Genomic DNA, 17,062 nt, shown 5'->3' with positions numbered 1-17,062 from the left:
GCTATAAAACATGCCTCATTTTGCCCTAAAGAATTTTACTTCACAGGTTTTAAATAAACCACCTTGGTAAAAAATTTAAATAAAATAAGCTCAACAAAAACTCTAAGCAGAAATTTCTCCAGTCCTAAAACCCCAAATTCATTTTCAAAATAAATAAAAGGATTTTAATTCAGAAATTTTGACCTAATGAACAGTGTATCCATATCAGAACCCAGTACTTGGTAGCATGTCCTTCCAGACTTTGGTTCTGCTGAGGTGTCAAGGTGCTCTCCGTTGATAGGTATTTTCTCAACTTGCATAAAAGAACCACAGACAACATATATTAGGTTTCAACCACGCTTTTGCAAAAGCGAGAATACTCAGCGAACTGCTTGTCCAAGCCGCTCACTGGGTGTTCTGTAGACCTTTAGTTAGAGCTCGTCTTTTATTAGCAGTGAAGGGAGAGATAAAAAGGAAAGACAAGGAAAGACTAGTAGCAGTCTTCAAGGCTGCTACCAGCCTTGATGCCTTAAAATGTCCGAGCAGATGTCTGCTCTCTGGATTTGATAAAGTACAGAGGAGCAACATCCATAGGCAACATGAATCCTGAAAGCATCACAGACTGTAGAAGCATCTCACTGGCCCACGTTGGATTACATTCCTCTCCACTCGCCCGACATACACTGGGACCACTGAGTTACACCTCAGTCTCTTCTCTCCTTGGCCCCGGCTTCTGGCCAAATGTTGCTGCTTCTTTATCCAGATGAACTGAGAACTGCTCAGAAAGCCGAGATGTTTCCATGACACACCATGGGTAGATAGAGGTGATGGCTTCTGTGAATGGAGGCAGATGGATCAGATGCAGCAACATAAACAGCAATGTCTCAACGTGCAGAGACACAGCAGCTGCCTTCCTCCAGGCTACAGCTCTCCCACCCAGCTCACCACACTCAGCAGGGACAGACTCAAGGTTTTGACAGCAGTTGACATTCTCACCCTGACTTTTCAAAAAACACATCCATTCAGCCATACGTTAGGGAGCGCTAAAGTTTATGTCATTCCCAGCTTGATTTGTGTCAGCATTGTAAATTTAACTGTCAAGATAAAAATGAATAACATTTAGGAAATTGCAGCAAAATATCCATCAATATTCATTTCATTTATTTTCTTATGCCTTGCAGAAGTGTTCATACCTTCAACCTTTTTTCTTTCTTTCGGTTACAAACTTTTGAGTGTATTTTAGGACAATAATGTGATAGACCAACACAAAATGAACGAATGAGTGAATCAATCAGTCAATGAAAATTATACTCTCTCTTCTTTGAGTAATAGATCAGTATCAGTCAGGTTAGTTAGGTATTGCCTGTTATAGCCAGTTTGTAAGTATTGCCAGACGTTTTCAATTAAATTTAAGTCTGAACTTTGACTGGGCCATTCTGACAGATGAATATACTTTGAGTTAAACTGTTCCATTACTGCTCTGGCTGTATGTTTGGGGCCGTCGTCCTAATGGAAGAAGAACCTCTTCCCCAAGGCCTCCTGGCTGCTTCTGTGATTTATGCTCCTCTATTTATCTGTTTCCTTCCATTTACTTATAAAACCCCCAATAATATACAAAGAATTTTGTGGTTGAAACACAAAATGTGTAAATGTTCAAGAAAAATAAGTTCATTTGCAAGCGATGGTGTCTAAGCTGTGACAGAGTAGGACTATGTAAACTGCGGAGCTGGTTACTTGTTAACGCTGTAACTTCGTAGCAACATATTCAAAAACCAGCAATTTTCTCTCTGCATGGAATTTGGATGTTATTCCAATGCTTTCTCCAGGTACTCCTGCTGTCTGCCAATACTCAAAACTATAAATGACTGTATGGATGATTGTTTATCCACCTCTACCCTGTGATAGAGGTGCAAGATGTACCACCTTCTACATGTCAGTGAGAATAGGCACCAGCCCTAATATTTGCCCAGGGACTTGTCAAGGATAAGAGGGATGCTTTGTGTGTTCATGATTTCGTAAGTAAATTAGGGACTTGGTCATATACTTCTACTCTTCCACTTTCCCTGACCAAAGACAATAATTTCTAAGCAATCAGACTAGTGTAAAATATATGAAGTGAGTGTGTAATATAAACATCTAAAGCAAACACCCTGTACAAATCAAACACATTTGTGACGAACAAATGTCTGTCCCATTAAATTCCATAAGAAATGGATGTGGGTCATTTTGGACCCACTTATGGAAGAATGGGGTAGTAACATAAAACATGCTATTTCTTAAAATATATAAAAGGTAAATAAAAAATGTAATTGCATATCAGTAACATGTTTCTTGAGGAATACCTGGAATATGAAGTGATGAAAACTTATTACAAAGATATTGCGAAAAGATGACCTCACCGGGTCCAAAAGGACCCACTGACACATCAGAGGGTTATATTCCTTGAAAATTGTCTCAAAACATTATCTTTTATTTTGCAAAATTTGATACTGTGACAGGTCTAATGATAATGCAATAATACAAAGTAATATTCCAAAACATATTTCACCTATTTGCTGTTATACAGTACGTCTGTCCTTACTGAGCATATGATGTAGATGTATTTAAAACAGACTTTACAGTTTATGATAAAATTAGCATCAATTTGTTGTGATGCACTGGCACCCTGTACACAGTGGGCCCATTTTCTCACCAGCAGATCTGTGCTGGTGAGAGCAGTTCTAGGTCTGCAGGTGGCCCATGATGTCTTTACGTACAGATGATGAACTGATCAGAGCTCTGAGATGTTGTTCTAGAACATCTTTAAACTTCACCACCTCTTGACCACCTGACCTGAATGCTGGGTTTCCATGATGACATCTGTTCTCTAATAAACCTCATAGCAGAAGGGCTTAAATACTAAATCATATCACTTTTCTGACTACTTTGGATAAAATTAACATGTCATGCTTCATTTTCATATTTACGCTCTCTCTGTCAAATGATGTGTTTGATGTGATGTGCTGCACCATCACATCAAACACATCATTCGACAGGACAAAATGTGAAAACGCCCAAGTGGTGTACACACTGTACATAGGTTAGGTACTTCACAAATAATCCAAACTGTCACCATTTGTTGCATTTATATACATTTTATTGCAAACGTTTTTGTACAATCCTCATCTTCCAACACAAATAAAGACAAAACAAAAATTATTTTCTCATACACTCTTCTTCATCCGCTTGCAGCCACCTGGAAAGGGTAATGCTGGGGGAAGTCATGAATGACCTTCAGTGCTTCGTTGTACAGCTCTAAATCTGTCAGACAGAAACGTCGGGTCATTAGTAAGCATTGCTCAAACACACTGAGTACAGCTGTGTTCTTCAGTCAGATGGGCCGTACCAAAGGGAACCCCCTTGTCCTCTCTCAGCAGGTTGTATGTGCTGGCCATTATTTCTCCTTTGTTCGACACCATTCCTATAACCTCCACAATTCCACTCAGCTCCTCTTCAAGCTGAAAAAGAAATGAATATCTAGGCTAAGGTGCAACTCATTCTTCGACCTTTCATTTCACACCTTGTCGTAAACAAACCATTTGATATCTATATGCATTAGGTGTTGGTTGAATATTTAGGTTTTTATAATGAACTTCAATGATAAGTGATTAAACATTCACAAAATATTTCCATCTATTCTGGTATTGATTCTTGACTGGAATCAATACCGACTCTTAAAAAGTGAGAGATTGCAACCCCTGATCTATCCAGCATACCTGTGGGGGCCTCCTGCTGGTAGATGTTGGATAGTTTTTATTAGAGTCATAGTCAAATTATTTCCATACATAGAATGTCACTTTAAATCATCAATTGTTAGGAGTGGTGACCCTCTGGAGTGCAGAGGTAAAGCACATCAGAGAAAGAAACATTTGTCTTGTGGCATTGAGAAGCACTAGTTTGATCCGATAAAGGTGATGCAATAATATAATTTACTGCTTTTCCTGCAGAACACCAGCTAAGTGTCTTTGTCTCATACAAACTTCTGTCTAAGAATCTGAACGGTCTTTCTCAAAAATAAGTTTTTGTTTGAGACTTGTGCCAGTCTGTGTAGTTGTATGCATCAGATTTCCTCTAGATTAGGGGAAAAACAAGATATCCCTCTTATTTGACATTCGACTTTACTGAAATGATTATAAGACAAATTATATCTGCTTCAAGCAGCATATTAGACAGACCACAACAATAATGAAGAGACAAAGAGCAGGAGAAAAATTCACCTCTATAAACATCAACTGCTACGTGGTTCAATCTCCAGATTTTATTACAGGGTTAATCCAAATTAAATAATAAGCGGTGAAATGACTATACTTATTTATAAATAATTATTACAACATGTATTTAAAATATTTCACTTCAGTTTACATTAAGGCCCCTGCATTTAAACAGCACGAGTGTTTGAGATGTACTTACAGGTTCATTTAGTTCCACTGTTGCAGTCTTTCCCTCTCCATCCATCACGGTGAACATTTTCCCAGTAGGGTGAACCTAAAGCAGAACGCAGCGTCAGTGTTAGACATTAAAATGCCCGAACGTTATCTACACCTCTAACTGTGTGAAACCCCACTTTCACTCATTGTCTTGCACATCACTCTGACCTTTTCAACACGCCCGACGAAGCAGACGGCTCGGTTGATGAACTGCGATAGCATGGAGCAGTTTATTCTCGGTTTTGGAACGTCCAATATGCCTGCCATTTTCGCGGGTTGCTGCTGCGACGTTGTTCACTGAGGAGATGAGACAAGAAGTCGCGGGAAGTTTCGCGTTGCTTGTATTTTGTGCTACGTTAGCCCGCGCGGGCGGTGCGCCTACATTCAGTATTGAATGCCCTGAAGAGGCTCATAGTAAACGTTTACATGTTGACAAAAACGAGCGCTTCCAACCATTTTTACGACATATCCGTTGTGTTCCAGGATCTGAGTCCCTAGAAACAATAAACAGTTCCGCTGAATGTCTCAAACAGATTCATTTGGAACAGAACTACAGGTGTTATTATTAGTTTCCTTCGACAAACGGAGCACCATAGAACCAAAATAACACATCACGGAGTTTTATTGCAGAAAGTGCTGACGGAAGGTAGTTCGATCTGTAGAGTCGATAGCTTCAAACAAAGAAGGATAATATTAGAGCTTTTAAAGAAGTTAACGTCCAGAGGAGCCATGATGAATTGACCGTCAGCGCTCTGTCGGCTTCAGGAGGCTCAACAGTAAGGGCGACATTACGAAAACATTAAAGCGACCGGGAGAAGTTAAGCCTTTTCATTGGTATCATTAACTGTGTAAAGCTGTCTTCAGTTGATGTAGCGTTTAAAATTAAATTATTTTATCTTTTGTCCATTAAAGGAAACCATGCTTCAGTTTTTGGGACTACGGAAGGACGCCAAGAAGTCAACATCTGACAAGGAAGCGGATGGAGGCTTCGTCATTGTTGGTAAGAAGAATGTTTAGTTTGTGGTAAAGGCAGATTGTAGCTGCTAGGAGCGAATCCAGACAGGGGGGTTTGGGTCAGTCACAGTCGGTGTTGTATTTATTATAGAAGTTCTGTTCGGCTTATTCACGTAACATAAAATTCCAATGAAGGTTTAGATCCGATGACCTTACAGTCTGTGTGTCAAAACATATTTCATAGGACAGATGAAAATATAACGTTAGAAAGGGACCAAGACGGGAACATTTTGTAATTTCAAATTTTAGGATGAGTTTTCTCCCTCGAGGTCACATTAAAGTCTGTTAAAAGTTGACTCTTACCAAAAATGTAATTAAAAAAAAGAAAAAAAAAACATTGACTGAAAACGTCCAGCAACAGCCTCTGACGAATGTCCTGTCTTGCAGTGATTATATTGAGTTCCGACCATATAGTAGCTCTTTTACTTCATCTAAAGGTCAGGTTTATTGCTGCACAATATATTCTCGTCATTAAAAGCAACTAGAAAATTTATTGTAACTTAAAGCAAAAGTACATGGGAGAGGAGGCCAACCATAGAGAAGTACATATACTTTTCAGAAGCCTGACATTTGTGTTTAAAACATCTGTTTTTGATTGGCCCACTGTGATACTCTATTGTTGTGAGATATTGAATTTGAAAATATCTTACTCTGTGTAACAAATCTTCATAAAATGACTGTTTCACTTTCTCAGATGACTGTCAAGAGATACTGCACTTTTTTTTCTTTTTTTTAGCAACATTAAATTTTTTTGAGATGTACTGGCATATATGAAGATCAGGGCAAATAGGAAAATGAGAATGTTAGCCAAGCAGGCCACTGGTATGTCCAGCTGGTCTCAGGTGTTTTCTAAGTAGACAGTTTAAAATAAAAACTCCACAATTTTTCCTTTGTGGGTGTCAGTCATGCATTAGTACTTTCAGCTGTTAATAACCCATTTTAGCTCTTAACAACACATTTTTGTTCTTGTTAAACCTCTGAGGAAGACTCTCTTCTGGCTCACTCAGTGCCATGTCACAGTGTACCTGGAACTGAAAGGTCCAGCACTCTGCTCAACCTAAGAATAGACAGAGCACAGCTAAAAATACATATTACAGGCGATTTTTATTCCTGTCTCAATATATCTGTAGCTCATGAATTCACTGCCTGGCCAAGAAAATAGCCGCCACCTAAGAAACATCACATTCTAATAGATTTGATCATGACGCATATTTGAATGTAAGTTACTGAGGAGAATCAGCTGCAATATTCTTCTCTGATCTGGTGCTGCTACAATGTAACAGCAGCTTCAAAATTGGTTGCTCACTGAATTCACAATGTTCTTGGTATCATAATGAAAGGCCAAAGGACAGTTGGGTTGGGCCAAAACTGAAGTTCACCAGTTGAAACATTTTCAGTTAGTTTCACTGGGAAACATGAGCATGTAATGGTTGTAAATCAGAGCAGGGTTTTATCAAACAGTCATAATGTTCCAGGTTTTTCTTTTGCTCAGATTTTTTTTTTTCTTTGGTGTTATTCTCTCCAAAAGAAGAGATCAATCAGAAAAACGTATGTGACCTTACATAACAGAAATACATTTATTCCAGTGTTTTTTCCTGCAGGAGAGACGACTGACGAACGAAGGCAGAGGGTTAAGACTGTAAACACTGGACAGCCCTCAACAAATGTCATAGTCCAGCCATCAAAGGTGAGCTTGTGGAGGTTTGTACTGCTGTTCAGTTGTTCCTCTGAGACTCGGGGCCGGGTTTGTACCTCAGTTTTACAGTCACGGTAAAGTCATTTTGGTCAGTTCGTCACTGTTATGGTAACTTTGTGATTTTGACGGCAGTTATTTGAGCGACCATGCCATCTTCATCTACGATGGAGACGATTCCTTTGTTCCACTTGCACAGCTGATCACATTCTGTGGTTCTGCCACCTGTTTCTCTCCGGCTCTGTGTACGCAGTCAGGCTGATGCAGTCAGTTTTGTGGTGGGAGCAGTAACCGGGTTTTTCTAGGTAAACTGAATCAGAAAATTACTTTTCTGAGCCAGTCCGTTGATGCTCTGGGTCTTTGAGCTGATGTGAAGAAAACCCACTGCGGTTCTACCTTCACTCTGCTTTGAGTCTGAGAGTAACCTGAGACAGGGACAGACATCAGTTCCAACAATCATGTAGTAGAAATGTAGCTTCAATCAAAGTGAAATCATTTTAATCATGATTAATTTATAAAAACGTTACAAATCAAAATAAATCTGATAGTCAATGTGCTCGATCCCATGGGGCGAAACTTGGGAGCTCTTATTGCCCCACTTCATATCCAGGGTGAAAAATCACGACCATTTTCAAATTATGCACCAAATAATACAACAAATATCCATGGGATAGTTTTATTTTTGTTCACTTTAAAACAGTCTACAGCTCATATGTTAAATAGTAAATTTAACTCATGCAATTTATGTCCTCGTATAAAGTAATATTTTAAGTTTGGAAACCAATTTATGTTCTGATATAAAAAAATGTTAGGTTCCGCTTGTGCTCATTTTTATGCCTGGAAAACTCTAAGGTGGGGTTGGAAGCCAAAAGAGTTTAAAAGAATCTCCTTGCATAAGAAAGACATTCCTCAAACTGTTTTAAAGAAACTGCTTGGTGTAGAATGATTCCTTCCAGGTTTGCTAACATATTGAAAGTAAGAATATTCTATAACTTGGCACAGCCAAATTCAGTCATTATTTCCCAATTGCTCTCAAAAATGCAAAATAGCTATTTATTCTCGTAAAATATGTTGATTTGGTTGATTTCAAAGAAGATGACAATGCTATTGTTAGCAGCTAGCCGTTAGTCTGATACTGTGCGTAGAGATATCGAAGCCTCCAATCCTTGATCAAATCTACCAATCTACCTTTAAGGCAAATTTCCACAGAGTATGTTTGGCAAAACGGTAAATGACCCACAGAGAGAGGCTGCCGGCTGCATCATGATGGTCTCTATCATGCTGTAGATGGCATTGAGATCTATGTCAACCCTTTGTAAAGGAGTGTTATCAAATGTATTTATTTATTTTCATCTAACAAACAGAATATTATTTCCGTTGTGTTAAACTGCCAAACTAAGGTGCAAATACAGTTTTTGGATCACTGCGTATCTGTCTGACTTTTCTGTACACTGGATGTGTGTTTTATCTCACAGTTACCCCATCCAGCTCCATCTCAAACAGCTGATGCAAATCCACCTCCAGTTTTACCTGATGTGGGACCATCAGGCGGCCTTCAGTCTGCGGAAGTCACTTCAGCGCTGCCGGATCTACTCGGAGACGTCCCCTTCACGTTAGCTCCTCATGTCCTGGCCATGCAGGCCGGGTCCAGCGTGGTCCCAGATGTCCTGCTGTCCAGAGACGTAAACTACAACCTGGCTAGTTTCCAGTATGACTTCACCTTAGAAAATTCTGTCCTCCACAACAGTTAGTCTGTTTGGGTTTTGACATCATTAGGAGCTCCAAGTCTAGAGAAGTGGGCCCATTGGCTGATTTTGACAGTTCACAATTAAACTAATCAAAAGAAAAAGGAAACTGATTAAACAGTTGCAGAGAACCGTATAGCTTTACCATTCTCTAGTTGGCTCCTTTTTATCTTCTTTTTTAATCTGAAATGGGAAATAATTGATTCAGGTTTCACACCATGTTACTGGACAGTTTCTTTCAACAGTTAAGTTACCTGTAGCTCAGTGAAGAATAATGTATCATTTGTGTCAGTACTGCTGTCTGTCATTTGTTCCAGAAAAAGTCCCATTTTGACCCCAGATTTGACCCCAACTCATGTTTAGCTGTATGACAGTCTGATTATTGGTCCTGTTGTTACCAATATCCTTGTCAGGATAAGTTACCGGAAATGTTACAAGAAATGAGTTCAAGGTTGTGTTTGTATGTAGGTTAATTTTTAAGAATCGAGTGAATCATATTGGTGTGAAAGCTTTACTAATCTTCTGACACCATCTACATCTGTGACTTAGAAATACTGTAAACAGACAAACGGCTCAGAACCAGCCTTTTGTCCACATCTTTGAACTGTGAAGATCAAAACTATCAGAGCTTAGCTGCAGTTAGATTTGCTTAAAAATAATCACTATTAATGATGTTTCAAAATGTATTTGTAAATAGATTCATTTACCTAGGTAACAGAGATAATAAACTGAAAAAAACAAACAAAAAAACAAATGTATAAATGGTTATATATTGAAAAAATTGGTAAACATTTTGTCAAACAAATTGCTAGTAACAAAAACCTTACATTTACAGTGACAAACATAGTAAAATGAAGGTTTGTTTCCCACTACTGTCTTCACCCCTTTTTTATTGCTCTCAATAAGCATTTTTTCCTTCTGTTCCATAATTTTCCATAATTTGGAGCCATTTGCTAGTTTGTCTGTGTATTTTTCTAGTATATTTTTATGGCCTGCCTATTTTTAATAGAGGGGAGTCAAATACACAAGCTATTAGTTCAAATTTGATTTATTAGGCATGTGTTATCCCTGCAAAATCTGCATGTAGTGGAGGCCCACAGTGGAACAATATCACGATTTGATCCCGCCTCACATCTCAGCACTTTTAACTTCAAGGTTCTTCTGCTTAAACTATTTTTTTGAGATCCTTTTAATTGCTAGGCAATTTCATTTAAAGCAGAGATGCACTATACAACTTTTTTAGTCTTCCTCTTTGTAATGTTATTTGCAAATGAAAAACAATAGGGGAAGCAAATGTGCAATACATAAAAATGAGGCTTTAATAACAGTTGTGGCTAATTTACCATGAGGAGTAAAAGGCATGGCTAATCACCTGCTTAAATGTGTGGTTTTTCCAATGCGCTGAGCACCAAGTGGATCTGTTTGTGTCGTTTCTACCTGAGTATTCACACTTGTTTGAATCAATCATGAATTTCAAGGTACACGCTAAGATACCAACCTTGTGTTCCTCAGTTAGAAACACTGTAGATGTAATGATGATGTAATTTTTTTTCTTTGCCTTTGTTGTGTTTAGCGCTGTTTTCTAGTTGATGTTCTACATTTAGCCATTGTTACTAAGCTTTTTTAAAAATTACTCCTCTACCACCTGTGCCTTTATCATACAGACTACCCAATAAAGTCTTTTTCATATATCATTTTACGTTGTAGGTTATTAAAATAATGTTAGTTTTTGCAGAAATTATGGCTGACAAATTCTATTCCATTTATATGGCAAAGCACCAGCATAAAATTACTTGACAAGAACCTTAATCAGATCCAGAGGTGGGTAGAGTACCCAAAGCCTGTACTCTGTTAAGAATATCACTACTTCAATATATTTTTACTCTGAGAGCTTTCCATTTTATAATAACAATTATACTAATAATAACGGCAACCTGGCAATAAAAGAACCCCGACTTCAGAGTATCTGTGCTCAGCTGTCTGACTGTACAGCCAGAGATTTAAAGAACAGTATCAAAAGCAAATGAGGTGGATTAGGAGAGCTGCCAACTGCTGGTTTCATCCAGGACATGTTACTGTGCAATATTGTCTCTGTTCCTAGATATTGACCTGTTAGCATGTCTTGACTGTCGTGAGACAGTGTCTTCAATCAGAGGTTTCTTCAGATTTGTTGCAGAAATGACTGGAAGTGGAGATTCTTCCTGTCCACAGCATCACTATCCATGGCTACTCTTCCACAGTTATCAGTTACAAGAACATTTAATTTCCCTTTGGGATGAAAATAAAGTATTTTTCAATTGAACTTAAAATAATGTGGTTGAGGTGCAACTTTTTTTTTTTACATTTAACAAAAATACTGAATATATATGAAGTATATTTGATATGGGATGTAACATTTTATCACTCTGAAGTACAGAATGAAACCACTTGTTTCAAACCTGTGGCCAGGTGATCATATAAATTGTATGTAGGTTGTGATCATATTCACACCAGCATGAAGAGGAATTGTTCAAATTCATTCTTTAAAACATCTAATCATAACCTAAAATATCCAATTTAATTTAGGTTTAAACTTTTGATAGCACGTAGGATAATTGAAATATTAAACTGTTCGTTTGTGCATCATTGAACAGGACCCTGTAATTGTATCTTTATTTCACACTCAAATTCATCTTTAACAACTGAAGGTGGATGGACCTCTCAGCATCCACAAGCTCATCCCCGCAGGTGGTAAACACGGTGGAATCCTTCCAGCCTCCAACTATTGCTTTAGTAACGACACCTCCACAGTGATACGGTGTCGTATCAGCTTGTGCTTGGAAATCATCAGAGCCCAACCTGCCGGGCTCCCTCCTCCTTCCTTAAGCCTTGGACCGACTACATCCCGTTGCTCGAGTCCCGCCAACCGAAGTGCAAGCGGCTCGGACGGGAGGCTGGAGCTTGCCGCTGGATGACAAGAGCTCCTTACACTTGTCCACGTTCCCTCACAGGTAGCTTGGTTCATTGCAATTCAAACATGTTATTTTATAACCATACATTTAACGATTAGGTACTTCGGTGGTATGCTAAGTACGGTTCTGTCTTCCACAAGTACTCCTACGCCATTCTAGCTTAAAAACACAGTAATAGAAGGCTTTCGCCTGTAAATAAGTCAATATTGAGTTTATGAAACAAAACACAACAAATTAAATATTTTGTTAATCATAAGCTAATATTCGTCGTGTGTATCTCCTGTTGTTAGATATTATTTAACCAAGAAATTAAAACTTTTGATTCTTTTTTTACCATTCTCTACTAAACGCCACGTTGTGTTTTGGTGCGTCGGGCTAATGGAGCTGAACTGCGAAGCAGCTAAAAATTAAACATTTTCATGCATCCGTTTGTGGTTATACCAATAACATTGAGGCCGAATTGTAAGGTTGGCTATCTCTAATTATATTCAGATAGTATCATCATTTGAGTTGTCAGTTAGCTGTCCCTAATAAGACTGACAACTCAAAATTGTGTACATTTTTAAGCTAGATTTGGCCGGCCGAAGTCCTCTGCCTGTAGCTGCTGTAAGGCTTCACGCGCGCTAGGCTAGTTGGCTAGCTGTCTAATTAGGTCAAAACACATCAGGATCTGATGCTTGATGCTAAAAACATCGAGGCCGAGCCTCCGCCTCGTATTTATTTCTAACCGCCATACTCTTGTTTTATTCATTTTGATTTTTGTTTATTTTCGCGCAGCTTATTTGAGATGATGTTTTCCATCTGTTCGGCGTACGGAATGGATCTGAACGAATTAAAGTGATGTTATCTATTACTACAACAGTATAACAATAAGCTGCTACTGATGAGGTAGATATTGTTGGTTATGGTTGAGTCTTGCGTGATGATGCAGCTTCTGTCGTTCATAAACAAGCCTTACAGATCTACATATCTAATATGAGAGATTTTCACAGCAAGCAATGCAAACTGATCCAATGTCATTACTGCGTGTCATTAAGATTATTTCCTGTTGAGAAACCCATCAGAAGACCCAAATATTCATGATAGCAGGTAGTCAGCTGACAGGTTTGTGGCTCCTGTGGTCACATTCTGGCCTAGCAGTTCCTGAGACATTTACAGAGCCTTCTGCGCAATCAGGCCAGGCTATGAAAATAAGTATGCACACACACCATAATACTATCTAGAACAGAATAATCTGAGTTACAGTATATATACATGACAATAAAGGTTACAGTGGCCCATATTGTTGATATTTTTGAAAGCAATCCAGCATGTGTCCTGACTGACACGTTTTCAGCAGGGCTGTAAACATCACTGAGCCCTCTTCCTGATCAGGAGGTGAATGTTGCTATATGCAACGGACTTTGCATCTTTACTCTTTTGGTTTTATTGTTGGCTGCTTAGACAGAACCAGGCTGTTTTTGATGCTAACATGCATCAAACCTCAGTTGCTCCTATACCTTTGAAGTGCATCTAAGAATGACATCACATCTGACTTAACCATATGCTTGTTGCAACTTAGAAATTCAATGGGATCTGCTAACTTTTGCTACGTGAGCAGATGAACTACTGTTAGCAGCCAAAGTATGTATGTCAGTGATATTTATTTGCATTTTATCCAGTCATGCACTGAAGCATGACTGGATAAATGTGCCCTTCATTTAGATACCAAGTAGCAGTAATCAGTATCAACTGTTACTACATGGTATGCACACATCAACTTTATTAGGTGTTGAGGTCAGAGGTTATGAAATACCATCAATTTTCCAAGTCGGAAATCTGACATTCTTTTCCTAATTTCAACTTTACTAATTTCACTGTGATTCTGTACAGCAAAACGGGCCTGCATGCTGCCTCTTAGGCCACATCTATTGTCTGTTGTCTTGAATTTTTAAATTCACATTTTATTTTTACATTTTCTGATTTTCTATAAATATTGTAATTAATTTATTGCCCCACACTAAGACAAACAGAGTTAAAGAACTGAGTCAGCTATAATGTTTCATTCTTTCCACCCCTAGTTCCTGACAAAGGTGGTTCTTTCCTCTAGTCCAACAGAAAACTGAGGCTGGGACAACTTTGGTTTTGAGGTCTTGGGTCTGGGTTTGTCTTGGTGCCAACACAAAGAACTGCTGCACCAACATGCACTGGAACCTGTTCAGTGGATAAGGCCCCTATGTTAAATCAGCTTCAGAATTCCTGAGCTGAGCTTTGAACTAGTTGTTATACAAAACTCAAAAGCACAAAACAGTTAAGAGTTTTGGCTTTGCTTGCCCATGGGAGTTACTTGAAATGTCATCCAGACAAACCCAGTTCTGCAGAAATACCTTTTCAACTAAAACCACATAACTTGAATTTGAGGTGCTGTGTTCTGCTCCAGCTGCTCCTCAGTGTTTCCAGGGAGGAGCAAATGAAATGGAAAGACATGCTCATCATGGGATACAAGTCCTTACTTACTTGTTGGTCATATTAGCAGAAGATCACAACCCAACTCTAATTGAGTTTCCAGAGTTCACCTGTTATCCCATGGATTTGTAGCAACTGTAGTGCTGTCTGTGCAGTGATTAATATGATACTCTATTGTAGGAGCAGAGACTGAAGTGGACAGGTCACTAGAAGAACGTTGACCCTCTCTGGATTGAACTTTCAGCATGATTCATTAGGTCAGGTGTTATGATTGTTACCTCATAGCAAAAACATTCCCAGAAAGAATCCTCCACCAGTTAAGTTGAAGTTCTACCTGTGGCTCTATGGCTTTTCATACACTTACTGTAAAAACATACACTTCTGAATAATCAGTACGTTAACTTTGACTATATATATCGCAGTACCCCAGCTTGCAATGGACATGCAGATTATAACAAAACTTTGAAACACTCCAGTCTGTTTTCATTCTACAGCCCCACCAGGCAGCTATTGAGAACCAGAAGATTCAAACTGATGCAAAGGACTTCCTGTTTACCAGAGTTCCAGTAGTGTTCTGGTCTGTGGCCATTAGGTGGCATAACAACATCTTGTATTAGTGTGTTTTCACACCTGGTAGTCTTGTGGTCTCTGTTCGATTGGGTACCAAACGTTTGTTACATTTTCAGCTTCACACTGCATTGTGTTAAAAGAAACAAACCCTTTGAAAAACCTCTTCATCACTTTAAAAAAAAAAAAAAAAACGTGACACTAGGGCCATAGAGAATATATCGACCACTTTAGTTCCAGAGTACAATGGTGCTATTTCCAGATGTGGTACGGATCTGATGCTTAGTGCACCCCCCGTTGATTTCTGGTTTCTGCAGCCTGGTGTACTTTGCTTGAGCTTGTATGGCTGGTGCCTATCTGCATCAATCAGCGGCGGGCTTCAAACTGGACATGTTGAGACTCCACCACAGGGAGAGACAGAGACACACAGGACAACAACCACTCACACACTCAGAGACAAATGAACCTAACATTTATGTTTTCTACTGTGGGAAGAAGCTGGATTACTTGGTTAGAACCAATGCATTTTGGGAGAATATGGAAACTCCAGGCAGAAAGATCTCAAGCTGGGATTCCAACCCAGAACCTTCTTGCTGCTATGCAACAGTCCTGATTTTTAGGATAGAAAAATCAGGACTGATTTTTCTATCTTTTTAAGAGACACTTACAACAAAGAGTGTAAGTGTCTCTTTGTTTGAAAGAGACACTTACACAGGTGAGCCTGTAAGACAAATATGAGTAAGAGTCTCTGGAAAGAACTGCTAACCTCTTTTTAGGAGAAGTGTAATGTTATTGTTTTTCTTCATGGTAGTTTTGTCTTACTGTTTTGTATCTACTAGAGATGTGCCGATCAGGTTTTTTCCTGCTGATACCGATCACCGATACCAATCACATAATTATTATTATTTTTTTATCATAAACACTACTGGTTACATTATGTGGAAAAAGGAACCATGAATTCACCTTAATTTAGACAAAAACTTGTTTTTAATAACTTTTCCAAGAAGAAAACTAAACAGGCATTGTGAAAATTGTACTGCTATCGGTAATACTATCTTTAACAGACTGATAACATATGAAGGCTCTGAAGAGGCTAAATAATGTAAAGAGCCTAAATAAAACCTCTCAACATTGCCAAAAAAATTCAAGTATAAAACTTAACATTCAAAGGCAAATACAGGATCCATTACAGGATCCATTACAATAAACAATCCTAAGTTACTGAATGAAAACTTCCTGATAGCATGGTGGCTAGCTGATTACTGCTAGTTCTGAGTGGCTGTTTCTGACTGAGAGGAGTAATTATGCAGAGCAGAGAGGAGATTGATTATTTTTTTAGAGATTATCTGTCTCATGTTAGGACAGCGAAAGTTTTAATACGTATGTAAAATGTTTTTTTTTTTAAGTTAAATGCTGCAGCTTTAAGCAGAAGTTCGGTGTGAGAGTCACTACCAGGTGGAGCAGAAGCGGCGCTCCGTCTGTGAAATATTACTACCTGTAGCGCGTAGCAGCGGTTCAACAGCGAGAGCAGAACCACATCGCAGCTCGAAGACTTAAATAATTTTGCGGGTTATTTGTTTAGCTTTCTGACTGTCATGCTAATAATCCGGGCGGATGGAAAGTCGATACTTTCCGAGGGCGGAAAATATCGATATATATCGCCGAATCGATTTATTTATACAGCCCTAGTGTCAGTGTGCCTCTCTAAGAAAAAATAGGGGTTCATGCACTTGGCTATGAATAAGCTCACTGATTGGCCCTGGTCTCCTGGGTGAAGTTTTACCAAACAGCAGAGAATAAAGATTCAGGTTCATGATGTCAGACTAATTCTGTTCTGCTGCTTTGTTATTGTTGCAGTGAAAGGAAGAACGAAGCAGCTGGTGTGGAGCTGGTGGTCTTCTCCTCAGATCAGTGTTGATGGGGCTCTCCTCCCAGGCTGCCGGCTTCATCACACCAATGCGCATCACTCCTGTTGTTTGAAAGAGACACTTACAGAGGTGAGCAGAGCCTACATTCAGCCATCTGCTCTCCTGGGTGTTGCAGAAACAATACAAATGTAGACATTTTCTAAAAGCAGAGATGACATATTTCTTATTATGTTGATTTGCCCAAAAGGGAATACTTTGAACTGAAGAAATGCCATTGCTGATTAATTTTCCATTAACCACCCAGTTCCTTTCACAACTTAATAAACATAACATA

The 17,062-nt window shown here is 38.8% G+C and overlaps 3 protein-coding genes across 8 annotated transcripts in view; 2 read left to right on the top strand and 1 right to left on the bottom strand.

Annotated features, from left to right (window-relative positions):
* Nucleotides 1-3,092: 3,092 nt before the first annotated feature.
* Nucleotides 3,093-4,868, bottom strand: rpa3 (replication protein A3). Its single transcript, XM_008421229.2, has 4 exons — nucleotides 4,614-4,868; nucleotides 4,429-4,503; nucleotides 3,365-3,476; nucleotides 3,093-3,279 (listed from the first exon to the last, which is right to left on the bottom strand). Exons 1-4 carry the CDS (start codon nucleotides 4,710-4,712, stop codon nucleotides 3,197-3,199), a joined length of 369 nt encoding a protein of 122 aa, XP_008419451.1. The 5' UTR covers nucleotides 4,713-4,868; the 3' UTR covers nucleotides 3,093-3,196.
* Nucleotides 4,869-4,939: 71 nt separating this feature from the next.
* Nucleotides 4,940-10,591, top strand: umad1 (UBAP1-MVB12-associated (UMA) domain containing 1). Of its 4 annotated transcripts, none has more exons than XM_017307284.1 (4): nucleotides 4,940-5,263; nucleotides 5,358-5,445; nucleotides 7,046-7,146; nucleotides 8,628-10,591. In XM_017307284.1, the coding sequence occupies exons 2-4, from the start codon at nucleotides 5,364-5,366 to the stop codon at nucleotides 8,901-8,903; spliced, it is 459 nt and encodes a 152-aa protein (XP_017162773.1). In that variant the 5' UTR covers nucleotides 4,940-5,263; nucleotides 5,358-5,363; the 3' UTR covers nucleotides 8,904-10,591. The 4 variants fall into 4 exon arrangements, with proteins under 4 accessions (XP_017162773.1, XP_017162772.1, XP_017162771.1 ...); XM_017307283.1 differs by having other exon boundaries at nucleotides 4,940-5,279; XM_017307282.1 differs by having other exon boundaries at nucleotides 4,941-5,221.
* Nucleotides 10,592-11,600: 1,009 nt separating this feature from the next.
* glcci1a (glucocorticoid induced 1a) overlaps nucleotides 11,601-17,062 on the top strand; it is a 25,012-nt gene continuing 19,550 nt past the window's right edge. For 2 of the 3 annotated variants that reach the window (XR_534762.2, XM_017307619.1), the window contains exons 1-2: nucleotides 11,603-11,887; nucleotides 16,718-16,857. Coding sequence is in view for 2 of the 3 variants with exons in the window: in XM_017307619.1 (XP_017163108.1) it covers nucleotides 11,848-11,887; nucleotides 16,718-16,857 (180 nt within the window). In the remaining variant the exon portion in view is untranslated. Of the gene's footprint in view, nucleotides 11,888-16,717; nucleotides 16,858-17,062 lie in introns of all 3 variants that reach the window. The other variant, XM_008421227.2, reaches the window with a different exon arrangement.

This window comes from Poecilia reticulata, linkage group LG11 (genome assembly GCF_000633615.1).
Source record: "Poecilia reticulata strain Guanapo linkage group LG11, Guppy_female_1.0+MT, whole genome shotgun sequence".
Lineage (NCBI taxonomy): Eukaryota > Metazoa > Chordata > Actinopteri > Cyprinodontiformes > Poeciliidae > Poecilia > Poecilia reticulata.
Note: the sequence above shows the minus strand (reverse complement) of the source record. Positions and strands in the feature narration are given on the sequence as shown.